Source organism: Tursiops truncatus, chromosome 2, assembly GCF_011762595.2.
Source record: "Tursiops truncatus isolate mTurTru1 chromosome 2, mTurTru1.mat.Y, whole genome shotgun sequence".
In the NCBI taxonomy this organism is placed as follows: domain Eukaryota; kingdom Metazoa; phylum Chordata; class Mammalia; order Artiodactyla; family Delphinidae; genus Tursiops; species Tursiops truncatus.
The window spans coordinates 66,613,824-66,634,543 of record NC_047035.1 but is presented as its reverse complement, the minus strand read 5'-3'; the positions used below and the strand labels follow the sequence as shown (position 1 = coordinate 66,634,543).

Genomic DNA, 20,720 nt, shown 5'->3' with positions numbered 1-20,720 from the left:
GAGTTGAGGTTTAGTAATGTGAATGTCATAGAATTATCACAGCATGAGAGATTAAGAGGAGTCTCCTTTAAATTTGCTTTCCTTTGGGGTCCTGATTGCCTAGGGCAAGTAAAGACAGAAAATTGGTGGATTGAAAAATGGAGAGGAGTTAAGGGGACCATAGGTTCTGTTGACAGTCAGGAGAGGTATACTGAGGGTGTTAAGGGAAAGGGGAGTTTCATAGCCAGGAGAAGGGAATGATGTCTGAGGCTCAGCTGCATCAGTGAATGATGAAGATGGTTCAAATCAGGTCTTCCCTTATAACTGTGCTCTTAATTACTGTTTTAAATCTCCCCACTGAACTGGGTTGACTGGTCAATAGTTTTAGGCCATCTAGTTGCATGAACAAAATCCTGCAGTTCATTTACTTGTCGTTTGGTTTTGTGACTTCCACACATAGACCCAGCTGATTTGAATTTTTGCTCTGTTATTCACTAACTGTGTGACCTTGAGCAAATAATTTAGCTTAAGTGTTTAGTGACCCATCTCATAGGTCGTTGTGGCAGTTAAGTGAGATTACATGTACAGTACTTTGCATAGGTCTTAGCACATGACATTGTGAAGGGTAGCTCTGAATGTTATTGTTACAGTGGTAGGTTTTAGAGATCATTACAATCCCTCATTTTAGAATTCAAGGCATGGAGAAGTTAAGTTGTACTTCATGGATCCGGAGGTAGTTAGTTGGTCCCTGAGAGGAGAATGAACGCAGGCCTCCCCATTAATTGTTTTTTCCATTACCAGACTACTTCTGAAAGAGAAAACAAGAACACCCATCTCATTTTTTAAAATTATAATATCTGTACACATGCTTCAAGGAATATACCAAAAACTGGTTCAAGGCTAATGGAGAACTGAAAAGCACTTGTGAATCTAATAATTTCATTTGTTATTATTCATTCTCTGTTTAACAGTGAGTTTTTCCCCTTCATTTTTTCTTAAATCATAGCTCTTAATCCTTGTGACAGGTTCCATCCGGCAAGAATTTAACCTGATTGTAGCCTTGAAAAATTGGATTATATAGTAACCTGAAAATCTTGCTTGTTACTTACCTGAATCTGGGTTTAAAATGCCAAGAAGAAATTAAAATTGGGGTCTTTTGAGCCTGCTTAATTCAATACATTTAGACACAAAAATCCAGTGTTTCAGGGCAATGTTGATATTTCAAGACAGTCAATTTTTTAAAAGTTAATAAAAGAGGTACCCTCCTGAGCCAGTGATGGATTAGAATAATGTAAGAATAACATGCTAAAGGTTTGTGGTGGCTGATGTTAGACAGGCATGTAGCATTTACTTTTTTCAGTAAAACCAGCTGAGGTAAAAAGAAAAAAGGATCTTATACTTTGATGAGACATTAAAAAATGATTGAGCGTGCTTACAGCTGCGTCTCAGTGGTATTATGTAAATTAAGCTATGGCAAAGCAACTGTTTTCTAATGTTTCTATGATCAAAGGATACACAAAATAGCTCTACAATAAACACAGCTTAACAACATATAAAGTATTCACACAATATAAGGCTTTTTTGGGGAGTGAGGGTAGGGGGTGGTCGTGTAGATATGTATTCTTTCCTATTTAAAAGCAGAATTTTTATGAATTGTAATATGGGCATTATAATCTTCTTTCTTATTACATTAGCTACCCCTGTTCAAAAATAATTGAGTATAGAGGACTGCTCTTAAATGAAGAGGGCAGTGTTTTCTAATCTTTTTAATACTGGAAGCTCTCTTGTAAATTTTCTTCCAGCTAACCCTATGTTTTGAAAAAGTTGTTCAGCCACATAGTCTGCATATCTTAGGAAGTAATTTATTTTCTCTTTTCTAGTTAAATATATGTGTGTGTGACTGTTGTATGAGCTTCTGAACAGAAAGAGATAACCACACGAGTGTTAGCACACTCAGTTGATGTAATTTCAACTAAAAGCAAAGAAACTTGGCAGTTTATCTGTCCTGAATAGTCTTAAAGGTAAATGTTTCATTTCTGTTCAATTTTTTAAAATATTCATAAATCACAGACCCTGATAAATTTTTTTTTGCATCTTTAGGACCTTAGAGCAACATTAGGTAGGAGAACTATCAAAATAAGTTCTACAGTCAGCCTTTAGTTGTCAACAGCAGCACTGTCCAAGAGAAATATAATTCAAGCCACAAATGTGATTTTAAAGTTTTTAGTAGCCATTATTTTAAAAATAGGAAAAGACAGGTAAAGTTAATTTTAATAGTATACTTAACTAAGTATATTGAAAATACTGTCATTTCAGCATGAAATCAATATAAAAATTGAGAATCAAGCAAAAAGGAATTGCATTTAAAAATACTAGGAATTCTGACAATTCAGTAGGAAAAGAACCACATAATCAATGGAAAAAATAGACAAGAGACCTGAACAGATACTTCACAGAGCAGAATATACAAATGACCAATAAACATGTAAAAATATGCTTAACTTCCTTACTAATTTTGGCAACACAAATTAAAAACACAGTGCACAGGATAGCTGGGCACAGAGGCAGAATGAGAACAAACTGGAATGCACCTGTACCTCTGCACATTTCTGTCACCACCTCTGCCCACAGGAAACCTTTAGAGTGTAAGGCCTAAGCCTACACCTTCTCTTCCCAAATCTCATGCCACTTTACCTGTGGTGAACTTTAACCAGGAGACATATAAGGAAGGAGATTCTAGGAAATATAGTTCCTGGTATAAACAGATTGACAATTGAAAATCCAGCATAATGAGGTACTACTCCATACTTACTATACTTGCCAAAATGAAAAAAGCCTGATGATACCAAATGTTGATGAAGCTGTGGCATAGCTGGAGTTCTCGTTCATTTGCTAGTGGGAGTATAAATTGGTAGAATTTTATTGGAAAACGGGCGTTTTTTTAACTGAAGTTAAATATGCATAACCTAATACCCAGCAAAAAAGACATGTATTAAAACGTTCATAGAAGCATTGTTTATAAAAATCTGGAAACAACACGGATGATCTAACAAGAGAATGCATAACTGTGATATAGTCATCATGGAATCTTAGGACTCACTGAAAATGAACTACAGATGTACATGGTTTAGCTGGATGAATCATACAGACACAGAAGAATACATTGCATTATTACATTCGTATCAAATTCAAGACAACAAAATTAATTTATGCTGTTAGAAATCTAACCACCAGGTTGTTAGTTTATACTTTTGGCAACCTGATTTGGAGAGTATACAAGGAGACTTCTAGGGTGCTGGCAATGTTTTATTGACAGCATCATGGTAACCTGGGCCTACTTAACTTTATGATAAGTCCCTTCAGTCATGCGCTTGTGATTTGTGTACTTTTTGTGTGTGTTCATGATACACTTCAATGAAAAAACTTAAAGAATAGCTTGTAAACTCTAAAAAATTATTGAGATATTTTACATTCTTTTACTTATACTAAGTCTTTGATATCCAGTGTGTATTTTACACTTACAGCACATCCCAATTCAGATTAGCCATTTCATGTGTTTAGTAGCCACATGTGAAATAGTGGCTACCTTATTAGACATTGATGGGCTAGAACTCCATCATTTCAGAGCTCTCTGGGCTTAGGCTTTTATTTCAGTTCTTTCCTTGGAGTGTCATGTGGAAAGAATAGGAGATTGTTCTTTCCAAAGACCTCATCTTAGTTTTACTGCAACCTCTGTTTTTATAGAATATTTTCTGTTTAAAACAGATGGTTATTTTTGGGTGCAGGTTCACAAGATGACCAATAAAACATCATTTTGGTTATTTGTTCTTATTGCTTTATTGGCCGCTGTTCACATGACCACCTTTTGTAAAAGCCAACATTTTATTGAAGTCTGATATACATACACAAAAGAGCATAAATTGTGAGTGTATATAGCTCAATGAATTTTTGCAAAGTGAACACACCCATTGCTTGTATTCAAGAAACAGAACATTACCAGTACCCCAGAAGCTCCTGCCTTGTGCCACCTTCTGATCACTACCCCCAAAGCAGAACCCAAATTATAACACCATAGATTAGTTTTATCTGTTTGTGAACTTAATATAAATGGAATAATAAGTATATACTTTTGTGTGGCTTCTTTTGCTTAAAATTATGTTTGACAGCTTCACTCATACTGTTGATTGTAGCTATAGTTCTCTCATTCTCATTGATGTGTAGCATTCAATTGTGTGAATATACCACAATTTATTTGTCCATTTTACTGTTGACGGACATGTGTGTAGTTTTTCGTTTTTGGATAATTAGTTATGAACACTTTTGTAATGTCTTTTGGTAACTGTTCACATTTTTTGTTAATGTATAACAGAGTGGAAATACTGTGCCTTAATATAGGCATACGTCACTTTAAGTAGATAACTACCAAACAGTTTTCCAAAATGGTGTACCACTTTACACTCCACTGAAGCTATGAGTTTTAGTTGTTCCATGACCTCACCAACATTTGGTATTTGGGTTTTTTTTTGCGGGGGGGGTTGTTGTAGTCACAAGGATGTTTTTCTGTTCTAATCAGGTCTTAAGCATAAATGTATGGTATCTCGTTGTGGTTCTAATTTGCATTTCCCTGATGATAATTAAAATTGAACACTTTTTCTCATGTTTGTTCGTCTTTGGGTATCTTTTTATGAAGTTCCTGTTAAGTCTCTTGCCCATTTCTCTGTTATATTATCTGATTTTTTTTTCCTTATTGATTTGTAGGAATTCTTTATTTATTCTAGATAAAAGTCCTTTGTTATATATGTGTATTATAGATATCATCTTTTGCTCTATAGCTTGCCTTTTTACTCTCTTAACTATGTCTTCTGATAAGTTATTAATTTTAAAGTAGTCGAATTTAACAAAAGATTTTCATTTATGTTTAGTGCTTCTTTGTGTCCTGCTAGAAAAATCTTTGCCTGCCTCCAAGGTTATAAGTTTATTTTGCTGTTTTCTTCCAAACGTGTTTTGTTTTATCTTTCATATTAGCTCTCCAATCCATCTGTAATTAATATTTGTGTATGGTGTGAGATAGAAGGTTAAGATTCCTTATTTTCCATATGGATATCCAATTAACACTGCAGTGCTGTGTCATCTCTATTATAAATTTGTGACTTCCATGTGTGAGTCTGTTCTGGGCTAACTCTTCTGTTCCATTACAACTTTTATTTTTTAGGGAAAGTGGTATTTGTGTGGGAAGTTTTTGAGATGAAGGAATTCTAGAGTTAAGAGGAGTTACTTTGTTCAACGTAACCTAGGAAGCAGTATTAGGGCATTTATCCTTTAACTAGAAGAATATTATCAGTAATAGAGCCAAGCTTAGGTATCACAACCTCTTATTTTCAAACATACAGAGGGTTGTTTATCTCTAAATTGTTTTGATTATACATGCTAATTAATAAATGATGTTTGAAAAAATATATATAATTATAGATATAGAGATTCTATAATGTATACTGTATATAGATATATAATAAATTATATAAATATATAGATATATAATATAAATTATCTGTACCTATATATAGATTTTATAATGTATACTATATATAAATATATATTGTAAATTCTACGTATCTATATATAGTACACATTTATTACTGTGCCAATATGTTATTTTCATTATAACACACATACAAAATTGGAATTAAAAAGGAAATCATAAGGAAGAAATAGAAATTTTAATACTTTCTTCTTACACCCCTGTGTCAGTCAATATGGGCTGGATTATGTGTACTAACAACCCTCAAATTTCAGTGGCTTAAAACAACATGAGTTTATTTCTCTCATGCTACACGTCCATTATGGTTTGGCTGTAACACTCCTCTGCATTGTTCTTACTCTGGCACCCAGGCTGATGGAGCAGCCACTTTCTGGAAGCTTGCTAGTCCCAGGGACAGAGGGAAACATAATGGGGAATTAGCACTTAAAGCTTCTGCCTAGATGTGACACATGTCACTTCAGCTCACATTTCATTGTCCAGAGCAAGTTACGTGTCCTCACCTAATTGCAAAGAAGAAAAATGCTAACCTTGTGCCCAGGAAAAAAATCCTATGCAGAGAACTGTGCAGGAGGAGACCTAGAGTATTTTAGACAGTACTAAAAACTATCACCTCTGAAATGACTAATTTCAGAGCACACAGCCCTGGATTTGTGTTTGTCTAAGAAAATAAACACACAAAGACAAGTCCTTTTAGTTTTTCCATTCCATGTTGTTTTTAAAACCCTACAGTCCTGAGAAATGAGTCTCCTACAACTATAGGCACAGTGGTCTCTCTTGCTTAAAACCCTTCAGTGGTGTCTCTGTACTCATACAACCCAGACACTAAACGGCCTGTAAGCCTACTTTTCAGGCCTCATCTCGCACCACTCACCCCATACCTAAACTATACTGAATTTCAGTTCCTTGACGGAGACAGGAGACATGCTCCTACGTCTGTCTTGAGTGTGTTTCCTCCCCTTCTCCTTGTTTTTACCTGCTTTAACTGTTAGATCAGACATTTCCTGCAGGAAGTCCTCTGTGACTCCAGGGTAGATAGAGTCCTCTTTTTTCTACAGTCTCATAATACTCTGTACTTTGCTTCTAGAGAAGCTGTTCCAGTTTATAAAATACATTTTTGCACTAAGTTTTCAATCTGTTTCTCCAATTAGTGTGCAAGCTCCAAGTCTGTTTTGCTCACCACTATATGCTACACCTTGTGTTTAGCCTAGTTACTGGCATATAATAGGATGTCATTAAAGACTGAGTTTGGTTATAGTCTTATGTCTGTGACATTTATGTAGTCTATATAGAGAATGTCTGAGACATTTATACAGTCCGTAGTGAACAACTTAATAGTAAGTTAATCACAAACAAACTTCAAATACACTCTTGCTCCATGCCTCTATATCTTGGGAAGTCTAAGAGATTCCAGAGAAGGAATACTTTTCCCATTCTCTCTGGACTAGAATATACCCTCACTTAAATTTTCACGTTGTGTTTCTCCTTTTCCTACTTCTAGAGTGATATTTTTACATTAAAGCTGAAAGCCTTACAGTTAGGGGGTATATCACATTTAACATAAATGGCAGTAAAACTACCCAAGTTATGAGTGTATTATATAGACATAGTGAATAAAATAAGCTGTGTGGTATTTAGCTAGGTTTTCCTCTAACTTTCTGAAGATGGTGCTGAATTACCAAAATACAGTGTGATTTATTTTTTGTGATACTTTGCATCAGCAAAAGGGCATATGATATTTGGAAAATGCTTACCTACATACTCATGTCCCTCACTATTTGTCTTCATTTACATGTGTTGTAGAAAACCTTAGTCTTTCCTGTTTCTCTTTTCAGAAAGAATAACAAATTTGATCACCTTCTTATTTATATGTTTCATTGTGGACTATCGGTTCTCTTCTGCATTTAAAATGCAAATGTTCTAATAGAGATATCTCCCATAATGATAATCTTATTGGTGGGATTGATAGGATGATACAGACATTGTTATCTCTAAGCCTCTGATAGTTGTTTTCCCCATTTTTATTCTAGAAGAGAACCACGGCTTCCCATCAATAAAAAGTAAGATTAAAAGGATCATGAATAAGGATTATATTTGCAGAAGCTGTCTATTTTATTCAACAAATGTTTATGAAGTATCTAGTTTGTGCCAGAAGTTGGGGAAACTCAGAAAGAGATGGACACTTTGTATATAGCTTTAAATTTTTGCTTTGAACAATAACATTTTGATAAGAGCTGAGTTTCAGTATTTTGCTGGCTGTGTCACTTTTCTCACCTATAGAAAGGAGATGATAAAAACCCATCTCATAAAGTTTTGTGAGGAGTAAGTAAGATAGTGCATATAAAGCACTTATCCCAGTGCCTGACATAGAATAAGCGCTCAGTATGTGTTAGCTGTTATTTACTGTGAGGCTTTGTCCACAGTTAGCTTCTTAACTATTTCTTTTCCTGTGCTTCTTCCTGCTATTTTTCCCATGTTGCCCTCAGAAGTGAATTTCTAAAGCGTACATCTTATTGCGTATCACTGCTGCTTTGGTACCATCTCTGTTGTCTCAAGAAGAAAGTCTCAAATACAGGAATGGCATTTGGCACCTTACCATCTGACCCTGACCTTTCTTACCAAACTAGCTTCTGCCTTGGCAGCTTACTGGGTTGCAGCCCAAAAAGGCCACACAAGTTGTAGTCCGCTGCCTTGGCTTATGCTCTTTCTTCTGCCTAGAACTCCTGCTGTAGGCCTCAACCCCTCTTCTCACACTCAACCTGAAGAAGCGATTCTCTCTGGGCAACTCAGAGGTCCCTCTCATTCTTCTCAAACGGAATTTTTTGATCCCTGTCATTTATAACTCTTTAGCATTTATCTCATTATTAGAGTTAATGACATGTGTCTTGCTCTCCCACCAGCTTGAGTTCCTTGAGAGCAGAGACCATAACTTATTCATTATTGTATCACTGGAACCTAGTAGGCATGCAGTAAAAACTTGTTGAAATAATGGATTGAAACTTGGTTTAATTTTGTTTTGATTTCAGTGTGTCTTTATTATTCTAGGTTCTGGGCCTTGTCCAAAATATGAGTGTTTTCCAGTGTCCAAAATGTAAACACAAAACTCATATTTTTGGTGCTGATGGTGCAAGGAGACTAGCACGGACCCTTGATCTTGATATTCTAGGTAAGACCACAGGATATTCTTTTGCAAAGAAAATGGCATGGTGATGAAGAGTGTCTCAGAAAAGGATGAATTGCTTTTGGCTTTGTGTTTTAAATTGTTAGTATAGCACAGTTCTGTGTGTTAACCTTTCTTTGGCTTTTTGTGATACTTCATTAGTGGAAGGCTTTTTGAATAGGGGGTTTGTTCTGCCAATTATGATAACTCTTGCTATAGATAAAAACTGCCTATAACTTGAATTTGAGAGGAGAGTTTTGTGGTTTGAGTATTGTGATTTGAAGCCCACATTTTAAATAATGATCCTCAGTTTGTTTGCTACGTTGGGAAGACAGCTCTCAGTATAAGCAGATATATATACAGAAATACCTGTTCTGTATGTTGTAGCAACCTTTGGAAGTGTCAGTTCTTGGTGTGTATAAAGAAATGCCGTCCTGATCAGTTCTGAATTTATTAGTCCTTTTGCTGTAGAAAACAGTATTTTCTGTTTTCTGTAATCTTCTTATATGTAACCTTTTTATTCTGTAATCTTTTTATGCCATGTCTATAAAATATGCCCCTTGAAATTTACACTGTCTATACAGTTCATGTTACTGAATTGAAGGATTCATTAGTGTTTTGAGAAGTAAAACCATGTGTTAAAGGAGCAAAACACAGATTTTGGATAAAACATGATTTTTAACAAATCCAAAAGCAACTTAATGGACTTTTTAGGAAACATGTTTGATATTCTACTTATGAGTTGTTGGTTTTTTTTTTTCTTAATTAATTAATTATTTATTTATTTAATTTTTGGCTGTGTTGGGTCTTCGTTGCTGCCTGCGGGCTTTCTGTAGTTGCAGGGAGCAGGGACTACTCTTCATTGTGGTGCATGGACTTCTCATTGCGGTGGCTTTTCTTGTTGCAGAGCACGGGCTCTAGGCGCATGGGCTTCAGTAGTTGTGGTGCACAGGCTTAGCTGCTCCACGGCATGTGGGATCTTCCTGGACCAGGGTTCGAACCCGTGTCCCCTGCATTGGCAGGTGGATTCTTAACCACTGTGCCACCAGGGAAGTCCCTACTTACGAGTTTCTGTTCTGAGCAAAGGCAGGTGTTAGATGCTAAATAACGGAGGCATAGAGTGAATTATTAGTTTAGGGTAGTTAACAATTAAGATCCCTTAAAGATCAAGGAGTTTCAAAACATTCTTTATTATAATTAAGTTTCTAAAATTTGATGTTAAATGTATTATTGTTTTTATGCATTTGTACTAAAGCAGCTACCACAGTACCAGGTGAATACTAATGATATATTTTGATACATTGTTATAATAGCTACTAATTATATTCTGCAACAGTTTTTCATTTAACCTAGGAAGTTCAATTTCCCAAATCTGCATAATAACATAACAGATTGACATTCACTTATATAATAAAATAAATGTGTAATTATAATGACGTTATTGAATTATACTGACAGTATTATAATTCCCTAATTCATGAATGGGTGGTATGATTTTGTAAGTCAGTTATTTAGAATTTGAAACGTGTCTCCTAGAGAAACAGTTTCACATATGGAAGATACATTTTAACCAACAGCTCACAAGTGTAATCAGAAAATCAGAAACACTGATTACTGATCACAGAAAGTGGTTAATGCTATAGACTGCTGTATCTCAAAGTGTTATGGGAAAAATAATTTGGAGTTCTAATGTGGAGCACATCTCCTCCTTTTAATGTCATGGGACCCAGAGGGATGTCCCATGAACTGGAGCAGGGGCTCTGATGATGAAGAGGTTGGAATTGGGAATGAGGAACTGAAATCAGGGAAAGAGCTCTCACAGCCATGGCCTCCTGGATGGGTGAAACCCCCAGGACCCTTTACTGACTCTCTGGCTGCCTCTTATTTTCATCCATGGGGCTGTGTTTCAAATGATTATTTCATAAAATGGCTCTTCAGAACTTTATCCATATTCACCTACAGGGGCAGTTTGTACATAGTAGTTAAAGCTCTCAGATCATGCCACAGAAACCCCTTTAACTTATGTCACTGAAATGTGCTTCCTTCAGCCCTAACCCCTCAAAAATACTTTTCAAGGCCAGGCCGAACCTTACCCACTCTCATTACCTTTACTCCTTTTTATCCTTCTCCGTATACGATTGTTAGCCTATTACTGCTCTCACTGTGCCACTGTTTTCTAATAAGGTTTTCCTCTTTCTTGTTCTACCCTTCTGCAGATTGTGAGTCTCTGGAGGGCAGAAGTGATGTCACTAGGTGGCTATAAAACGGAGAAGGTTTTACTTTTTTTTCTTTCATTACTGTAGTAGAAATGAAAGCATTCAGTATTCTTTACTATATAATGGCAGTTCATAAATCAAGAGAAAAAACTTTGCAGGTTTCTAAGTATTTTCTGTAATATCTTCTCCTGCCTGCCCCTGTGATAGCTTCCTACAGTCTAAAGTTGATCTATAGAATAGACATCAAATTTACTGAAAAGCTGGTCTTTAAACGGTTACTGAAGTATTCATGTATTTTGTCTATTGAACTTTTAGGAAAGAGTTAAACAGTTGGTTAAGATCTCAAAATTTGCTGGTAGGAGGAGCATGAAATATCTGTTCCTCCATGTAGCTCATAATATAAATTGTAGTAGGTTTGTAATTTTGTAACACATTCTTCTGCATTATTTCTGTTGCCTGGCTGAATGAATTCTTTACATAAAACACACACATACACAAACACGTTTCAATAACCTTTGGGTGGACTTGGAGTAGGTGTAAGAATGCTGAGTACCATGACAAGTCAACTCTTCTACTCCTTTTACTGCAATTTTTTTTTTTTTTTTTTTTTTTTTTTTTTTTTTTTTTTTGCGGTACGCATGCCTCTCACTGTTGTGGCCTCTCCCGTTGCGGAGCACAGGCTCTGGCCGCGCAGGCTCAGCGGCCATGGCTCACGGGACTAGCCGCTCCGCGGCATGTGGGATCTTCCCAGACCGGGGCACAAACCTGTGTCCCCTTCATCGGCAGGCGGACTCTCAACCACTGCGCCACCAGGGAAGCCCTACTTCATTTTTAATCTCAGCCTTTTGAAAGGCTTCATTTGTAATGGTGTGGTAGAAAGAGTCAATTGGATGATGGATCAGAGCATTTTTCCTCTAAATCCTACTACCTAATATATCCTCAGGGAAGACACATACCCTCTCTGACCTCAAGTCTGTATATTGGGGGTTCTTATATATTTTCTGAGAGCTCATCAAGCTCACAAGTTATATATAATGCTATATAGATTAATACATAATAAAAGAAAAATAATTCTATCTGATAAAGAGGCAGATAGTTGAAATAACAGGTCTGGCCTAATTTTCAGCAGTTCTCTTAGCTCAGTCATCTGCCTCAGGAAGATTATTTTGTTGGCTTTTTTTAAACTACTTTGCCACCCCATCTTTTCCTCTTCAATTTCCTCTTATTATGTGGCAAGATATGTCTATATCAGTTATTACAGGGAGAAAAATTTACAGATGTCTTCCAGGCCATTTGTTGCTGAAAGACTTCCAGCAAAGAATAAATCAGAGGCCTTATTCCATGATTGGCTGCCACACTGCTTTCATATATACATATGTGATCATGGAACTGCCCTCAAATGGAATATTTTGCCCCTAATTTTCATTTGAAATTTGTTTTTCAGAGATTTAGCGATTTGAGGATAGTCATAACTCAGGTTGATTTGAGTCGATTTGTTTCTTTCTGCAATTCAAAGAATTAAATTCTAAAAGCCAATATACACTTTTGCGGTACTAATGGATATCTGGTGGGCTCTTTTAGGAGATATTCCCTTACATCTTAATATACGGGAAGCTTCAGATACAGGCCAGCCGATTGTGTTTTCACAGCCTGAAAGTGATGAGGTAAGTTATATTTCTAAATATGTATTTTAATTTCTTTTCACAGGATATATACTTTTTGATGTATAGAAAGAAAGTTGGGGAGATCAAGTTTGTCTATTTGGAATACATATGTTAAACAAAGATTAGTTAACATATCCAAAGTATCTTTAAGTTACTATTTTATATGGTAGACATACCAGTGCTGACTCTGAATTATCAACTGGACACGTTCACCTACAAAGAATTGTCACCCAACCAGTTTTTTCATGAAGAACACGAACAGTAAGAGCTTGTAGAGTTCTTATGTTGCTGGCTAGCAATATCTAACTGCCCGAGGTTATTATATTTCAGTATTAGAAGTTCATCTGATTGTTGGGAGAAGGAAACCTAATACAAGAAAATATTGAGTCGGATATAGGGAAACTGTATAAACCTTTAGAGATGGGATTTTCATTGCATTTATTTTAATAAATAAGATTGAGGAGGTGAGGTGGGAAAACTAGTAGTGTTTCATTAGCTAATATCATTGGAGATACAGTTGATAGATTTTCAAAGATTGCTGAAGCTTAATGCCTTTAAGCATAAATTCTTTAATTTTACTCCTTTTTAAAATAGAAATAAAATCATCCATATATATCTCTTCTTTCCTAAGTAGCACTTGCTATTTAGGTTTGAAAGTGAGCCGTCATCTGGTACATCAGTTTTGATGTCGTTTTTGTGCTCCTTTGCCAAGCAGCCCCAATCAGTCTTCTAGTAGTTCCTTTTTTTCCCTTATGTAATGAGTATAACTTTATAGTACCATTATTTTGTCTGTCCATAACTACTACCCCTTTTATTCTAGCTTGCTTCCTGTAATCCCATGTGAACTGGAAAATAAAAGAGCCAAGCTTGGTTAGAGCTGTGAATAAAGTAAGGGCAAAACTGACAGTCAGGAGTCTCAGATTGGTAAAGTAGATTCATTCTGAATTATCTCTTTTAGGTGCCCAGAGCTCCTTTCTCTTTCTTAAGGGTTGGCAGTTATGATATAGGTGATTGAGTTGCTGGGAATATGATCTCTGAGTAAACGCAATGTAGTACTTATCATTGTTTTTCTTTTCTCTGCCTTTTAGATAATAAACATTAAATTTCCTTTTCAGTCTTTTCTTAGAAATCTTCTGGATAAGCAAAAACCATAACCTTTTATTGCTTTCATAGTTGAAGTCTGGCAATCTCAACTACCATAGGTGTACTTAATGCAGTGAATGAAAAGTTGTATGAAAATTGAGGGTTTTTAAATTACACACTTTTAAATGCTTCCTGAGAACAGACAATTTAAAGACATTCTATGGTGAATACAAATAATTACCTACTAGTTCAATTCAATTATGAACTTACGTTTTTAAATATTTTCCCACCTGTCCATTATTGCTTGTTTTCTTTGAGATTCTCCAAAAGCAAGAAACATTTCAAAAAGTTAAAGGAATGTAATATAACAGAGAACATATAGCAACCATCAAAAGGTAATATGATTTAAAACTCTAAACAACAATGTTTGTAGAGTTTGTTGGAGTTACATGTTTTTAAAATCTCATTTACATTTACGTAAACATTAGACCTATTATTTTACTGTTGCTGGGTGACATTTATGGGAATGTGAGCAAGCTGCCTCTTTGGGGTTTAAGTTAGATTTGATTTGGTGAGGTCTCTGCTAAAGTAGTGAGAATTTCATGCACCACATTGTCAGCCTTACATGTGAAGACTTCTGCCTTATATATGAAGACTTCTGAGCAATTTTAAGATTTAGACATGTCCGTGAAAAGGAAAAAAAATGGAGCCTTGTATTTAATTTGTTTCCATGGAAGTTATTGCTTCCTACTCTTAGATTGCAGACATTCATTATTATTAACCACCTTCCTAATAATAATAGCAGTTAGAGTATGCTAGACACTGTTAGACATTTATATACTTTCTATGCTCACAAGAACTTAATGTAATATATAAATAGTCTGCATTTTGCAGATGAGGAAACCGAGGCTCATAGAAGCTAAATAGGTGTCCCAAGGTCACAGAACTAATAAATGGCAAGATGTGATTAAAAGGCAAGTCTGTTCCTTCCAAATATTGTCCTCTTTCCGTTGTATCACATTCTACTAATAGCTATGATTTCCTCAATTCCTTCTAAGAAGTGAGTACAGTACTTGAGTGTATTAAATACAATATATTATTTGATTCTCATAGCACATTTGTGAGATATGTATGATAATCTCCATTTTTCAGATGAAGAAGCGAGATTCATTTATAGTAAGGAATTTGTCTAAGGTAGTACTAGAGGCTATTTCCACACTCAGCTCTGAAACCCTAGCCCATGGATCCTCTTCCTGGTGCAGTATCTGCTTCCCTTCCTAATTAATTGCAAGATTACTTCAGTGTCTCTCTATTGTGTATATGTAGGCTAGCTTTCAGTTCACCTCCTTTTCATATCACAGAGATCTAGAGAAGAGGGTGGGCACACTCTGCCCCTCAGGTCCCACTGGTGTGCACAACCACAGGGCATAATACAGAGAGGATCCTAACCTGGGTCTGAGAATCCCATGAAGTTATATCCAGAATGTATGAGTGTGCATTTTTCTGAGGAACTGAACAAGGGCTTTATTAGATTCTCAAAGAGGTCTCTGCATGAAAGGAAAAGCATTAATCTGTATTAGCTTGGGGTTTCATTAAGAAGAATGCCACTTTCTAAGTGTGACCTTAGGCAAGTTCCCTCATGTCTCTGAACCTTTCTCTCCATCTGTAAATTGTTATCATAATGAGAAGGATTAAATGAGATGATAATGTGAAAATACTTTGAAAAATGCCAAGTAGAATACAACTATGAGTATTTATGTCTTCTGAAATGTTCTGTATAAGATGCTATAGCAATAAATGTCTTTCTTCTGCCCTTTATCAAAGGATTGAGTCCATTTTTGCCCTTCCCCTTACGTAGCTTCAAATAAATGTCACTCTTTGGTGGCATCTAAAAATCAGAGCAGAATTTGACTCATGAGATATGAGTAGAGTTCTCAGCTTCAGCATTAAAGATATTGTCCTAGATATTAGGAAGCTGTTGCTGAGTCCTGGAATCAGGATCCTTCTGGTTATTCTTATGGTGAATCTTACCTCCTGATAATCCCCTTCCCTTTTGCTCTATGAACTTAAATGGAAGTACGCTCTCAGAAGCTGGTCACAGCCCTCTGAACAAATTCTACCATATGCATGGAAGCTTAGTGCCCATTCTACCTGCATGTCTTCATTTAAAGAATGAAGGAAGTGTTTACTTGCCAACGTGATAAACTTCTGCAAAAGTTAATGGGACGGAATATGCAAAATTATTTGTTAATAGTTAGCGCCTTAGATTGATACTTTTTATTGTTTGCTTTTAGGGGTTTACTACAGGCAAATTTATTAACAAGTAAAAGTTTCATCTTTAGCTTTTTGTCTTCTTTCTAATTTTACCTTCTCTTCTCCATCTTCCATCACTCCCTCCTCTCAGCACCAGGTTCCAGGGCTCTCATTCTCTGCCCATAAAATCTTTGAAAATTAGGCATTAGGGATTTAACTCTCCCAGTAATATTTAACTTTCAGAAGAGACAAATACTAAGAGCACAGTGATTAATCGAAAGGTATGAAATGTGCTGACTTTGAGGCATCATTGGAAAAGTTGGGAAGGGTTACAGTACCAATTAAAAAGCTCCATCAGGGCTTCCCTGGTGGCGCAGTGGTTGAGAGTCCGCCTGCCGATGCAGGGGACACGGGTTCGTGCCCTGGTCTGGGAAGATGCCACATGCCGCGGAGCGGCTGGGCCCGTGAGCCATGGCCGCTGAGCCTGCGCATCCGGAGCCTGTGCTCCGCAACGGGAGAGGCCACAACAGTGAGAGGCCTGCGTACCGCAAAAAAAAAAATAAATAAATAAAAAGCTCCATCAGGCTTCTGCCTACTCAGCCAAAGGTCAGAACCTTCTGCATACGTGCACCACTGAGGAAAGGGGAGTAATTGAAACTCCAAATATAAGTAGTGTAAAATAGCCAGAGAAAGCAATAGAGGAAGAGAGAAAGTGGACACTTTAGGATTCAGAGCTCTTAAATTCAATAGCATTTCCTCTTGTTTGTGTAATTATAATTGTTCATTCAACTATATCTACCTTTTGCCTTTGATTGAGTCCGGGACACAGTGATGGACTCATGATTGACTGTTAATTTTGTGGTTTCATTCTTTTTGTCAAGTAAAGATCTTAATATTGATGTGTTAAAAAGTGTGCTATAAGATATTCCTGGTAAAGACTTTTAAATGTAAATAGAAACTTTATTATCTTATAATTTCTACATTATTACCTCATAGTCCTAATATGAAATGACTGTGTATGGAAAATTAGAACTTCAAATATTTAAAAACAAAGACAAAGGGAAAAGCTCACCATAAAACTTCTGCACTTTGGTTGCCATCCAGTTCCTTTACTTGATAATGACAGAGCAGACAAATAAGATCCAGCTGTATTATCTGTGTCTCTAGGTGGCCCAATGAAAGATCTTGAATAGGAGAGAAGGGTTAGTTCATGTAGAATTGAGTTGTTGAGAAAGAGAGTATTAATAGTCTGAGAAATCTAAATCATATTTTTTACATATGACATGTATATGTTTGCTTTTCCTAGTTGTGGATTAAACAGAAGGAAGGGATTTAATTTACTTATTCCTCAGGCAGAAAAAGTGTCCAAAAGGATATGTTAATATGAGCTCTTCAATGAGATTGTAAATTACTTGAGGACATAATAGTAATAATAGTAGCCACTAGTATTTATTATTTGCTTCTTATATTCCAGTACTTCACATAGTTTATTCTTACTTAATATGCCCCCAAGCCCTTTGAGGTACATACTATTATTATAACCATTTTACACATATGGGAACTGAGCCTAGAAGGGTTAATTAACTTGCCCAGGGCCAGTGTTAATAAGTAATGGAACCAGGATTTTAAACCATACCTGTCTGATCTCAAGGCCCCACCTCTTCACCAGTGAGCACTTCTGCCTCCCTTTTTTATTGTTACCTCCCACAGATTTCCTGAAACAATGCTTTGCACACAATAAGAACCAAAAAGTATTTGTTGAAATGATATTGCACTGGTTGAAGAAATTCAATCTCAACAGTTTTGTGGAAATTGAAACTGTTAAACTAAGCACTTTTAGTGGTTTCTCAGCAAATAAAAATCTAACCATTGCTTTGAGTGTGATATATTGAAAGTTTAAGCTTAGAGATAGTCCGTTAAAAAGCAAAGGTTAAATGTAGCAAAGTTGATTATTATGGAATCATTCAGTATTTTGTGCAGTCAGATAGGTTTATGTCTCTAATTTAACATAAGTTAGAACTAAGATTGTAGAATGATATGGCCTCAGCTTGCCTTAGTGAGCTTTAAATTTTCATTGTAAAATAGTAGGCTTTAAAAACCTAGAAAAGCTACTGGGAGATAAAAGGTATTTATAAAGATGCATGTGTTAGCATACAGTATTTGTTTTTCTCTTTCTGACTTACTTCACTCTGTATGACAGACTCTAGGTCCATCCACCTCACTACAAATAACTCAATTTCATTTCTTTTTATGGCCAAGTAATATTCCATTGTATATATGTGCCACATCTTCTTTATCCATTCATCTGTCGATGGTCACTTAGGTTGCTTCCATGTCCTTGCTATTGTAAATAGAGCTGCAATGAACACTGTGGTACATGACTCATTTTGAATTGTGGTTTTCTCAGGGTATATGCCCAGTAGTGGGATTGCTGGATCATATGGTAGTTCTATTTTTAGTTTTTTAAGGAACCTCCATACTGTTCTCCATAGTGGCTGTATCAATTTACATTCCCACCAACAGCGCAGGAGGGTTCCCTTTTTTCCATACCCTCTCCAGCATTTATTCCTTGTAGGTTCTGATGAACCTAGGGGCAGGACAGGAATAAAGATGCAGACATACAGAATGCACTTGAGGACACGGAGAAGGGGAAGGCTGGGACGAAGTGAGAGAGTAGCATTGACATATATACACTACCAAATGTAAAACAGATAGCTAGTGGGAAGCAGCCACATAGCAGAGAGATCAGCTCGGTGCTTTGTGACCACCTAGAGGGGTGGGATAGGGAGGGTGGGAGGGAGACGCAAGAGGGAGGGGATATGGGGATATATGTATAGCTGATTCACTTTGTTATACAGCAGAAACTAACACACCATTGTAAAGCAATTATACTCCAATAAAGATGATTTTAAAAAAAAGATGCATGGCTGAAAATCAGCACTTTTAGATTTAAGAGAAATATTTCTTTATAAAGTATATGTTATTTCCATTTTTAAACAAAGTCTTTTGTTGTTAACTATAGCAGAGACTGAAACCATTTTTACATAGAGCATTATGATTAGAATTACTTGTAGTTTGGATTTACTGTTTAATATGTAATGTGGTAGAAGGAGCTGGGCTTTGGAGTCAGGTGGACCCACGTGTGAATGTTCTCCAGCCTGCTGACTTTGTGACTTTGAGCAGACAACTCCAAGTTCTTCATCCACATTGAACCAATAGTGTTTATTTTACATAAGTGAGATTACTTATGAGATTACATAAATGAGATTACCTATACTAGTACTTGGTATAGTATGTACTCAGTAAAAACGTATAAGGCCTTATTCATGTTTTGAGAACTATTCTTTAAAAAAAAAAAAAAGGACGCAAATGAAATTTTAACAGTTTACTGGTAAAATAAAGTATAATTCAACTATTAGGGATTGAACATAGTTGTTGTTGTTTTTTTCAGTGATCTGACATAGGTATTGTTTATTGACATAGGTGTTGAGTTACAGAGGTGTGTTCAGTGTGTACAGTTTCACTGATCTGTGCACTTAGGACCAGTGCATGTATTTAAAAAAAATTTTTAAATATGTATCACCAATGAAAAAGTAGCATTTGAAAGTAGATTTATGTGTAATGTCCTTACACTGTCAAGGTAGATCTTAAAGGTACTAAATAGAATTACTCTCTGATTAGTTTTTAAATTATACTGATGTTTCTAGGTTAAAAACTGACAAATATTAAATATACAACTTCCAAAGAAAAGGGGTCAAGTTTATACTTATTTTTAAAAGTTAGTAGAAAATAAATTAGCATAGCTTGAATAAGAAATTAAACCAGGTCTTTTGGAGAGACCACAAAAGCTTGATAAATACAAACCCAAAATATATCAATTATTAATATTATAAATAACCAATTGCTCCTTTTAAAGTCAAACATTTCTGACTATAATCATTGGATTTTTTTTCAAGAAGTAGAGCCAAAATATAAGATTTAAAGTAGTAACGTGAAACATATATTTTATGTTTCAACAAGGAAACAAGTAGCATAGCAATATACATACAGACAACATACACTTAAAGGTTTGTCATTATTGTAATTAGTATCACTTAAAATTTTCATAATGAACAATTTTCCAACATGTTGATTGAGAGATAACAGACATGACTGGCTTTTTTCACCACCCCCCAGGGGGGAAATGTAAGTAACCTTTTTTTTTTTTTAAGGTATATATGTATCTATTCTTTTTCAAATTCTTTTCAGAATATTGAGCAGCATTCCCTGTGCTATACAATAGCTCCTTGTTTATATGTATATGTATATATACATATGTATCCACAGATACAGGTACATATACACACACACAAATATGTGTGTGTGTATATGCATTTTTTGTTCTTTCTTTATGATCTTAATATGTGGCAAATATTTAAGTTTGTGGTGTGAGTTACAAATATGGGTTTCTCTTTGTGGCACAAGATTTAATATATATATATATATATATATATTATATCAAAATTATTTTGTTTTTCAAATTGCTGATTTCTTAATACATTGTATCAACTTCATAATGTAAATACAGAGAGGTCTATATTAAAATATTTCCCCCAATGGAGGAAATATTTACTTTCAAGCATAGTTTTAAAAAATCAAGATGTGTGAAACACAGTTAAACGCTTCATCAAGTCAGGGTGAAGAAGACTCAAACAGTCCTTTTACCATGCGGAGTCAGGGAGCTGGTCAGCCTGGGTTTAGAGCCCAGCTCATCTCACACTAGCTGTGATGCTGTGGACAAGACTCTTCACCTTTCACGGTCTTGGTTTTCTTGTCTATAAAGTGGGAAT

The 20,720-nt window shown here is 35.7% G+C and overlaps 1 protein-coding gene across 2 annotated transcripts in view; it reads left to right on the top strand.

Annotated features, from left to right (window-relative positions):
• NUBPL (NUBP iron-sulfur cluster assembly factor, mitochondrial) overlaps positions 1 to 20,720 on the top strand; it is a 297,899-nt gene that overhangs the window by 218,633 nt on the left and 58,546 nt on the right. The window contains exons 10-11 of one of the 2 annotated variants that reach the window (XM_073800566.1): positions 8,561 to 8,681; positions 12,473 to 12,555. In XM_073800566.1, coding sequence (XP_073656667.1) covers positions 8,561 to 8,681; positions 12,473 to 12,555 — 204 coding nt within the window. The remainder of the gene's footprint in view (positions 1 to 8,560; positions 8,682 to 12,472; positions 12,556 to 20,720) is intronic. The other variant, XM_073800565.1, reaches the window with a different exon arrangement.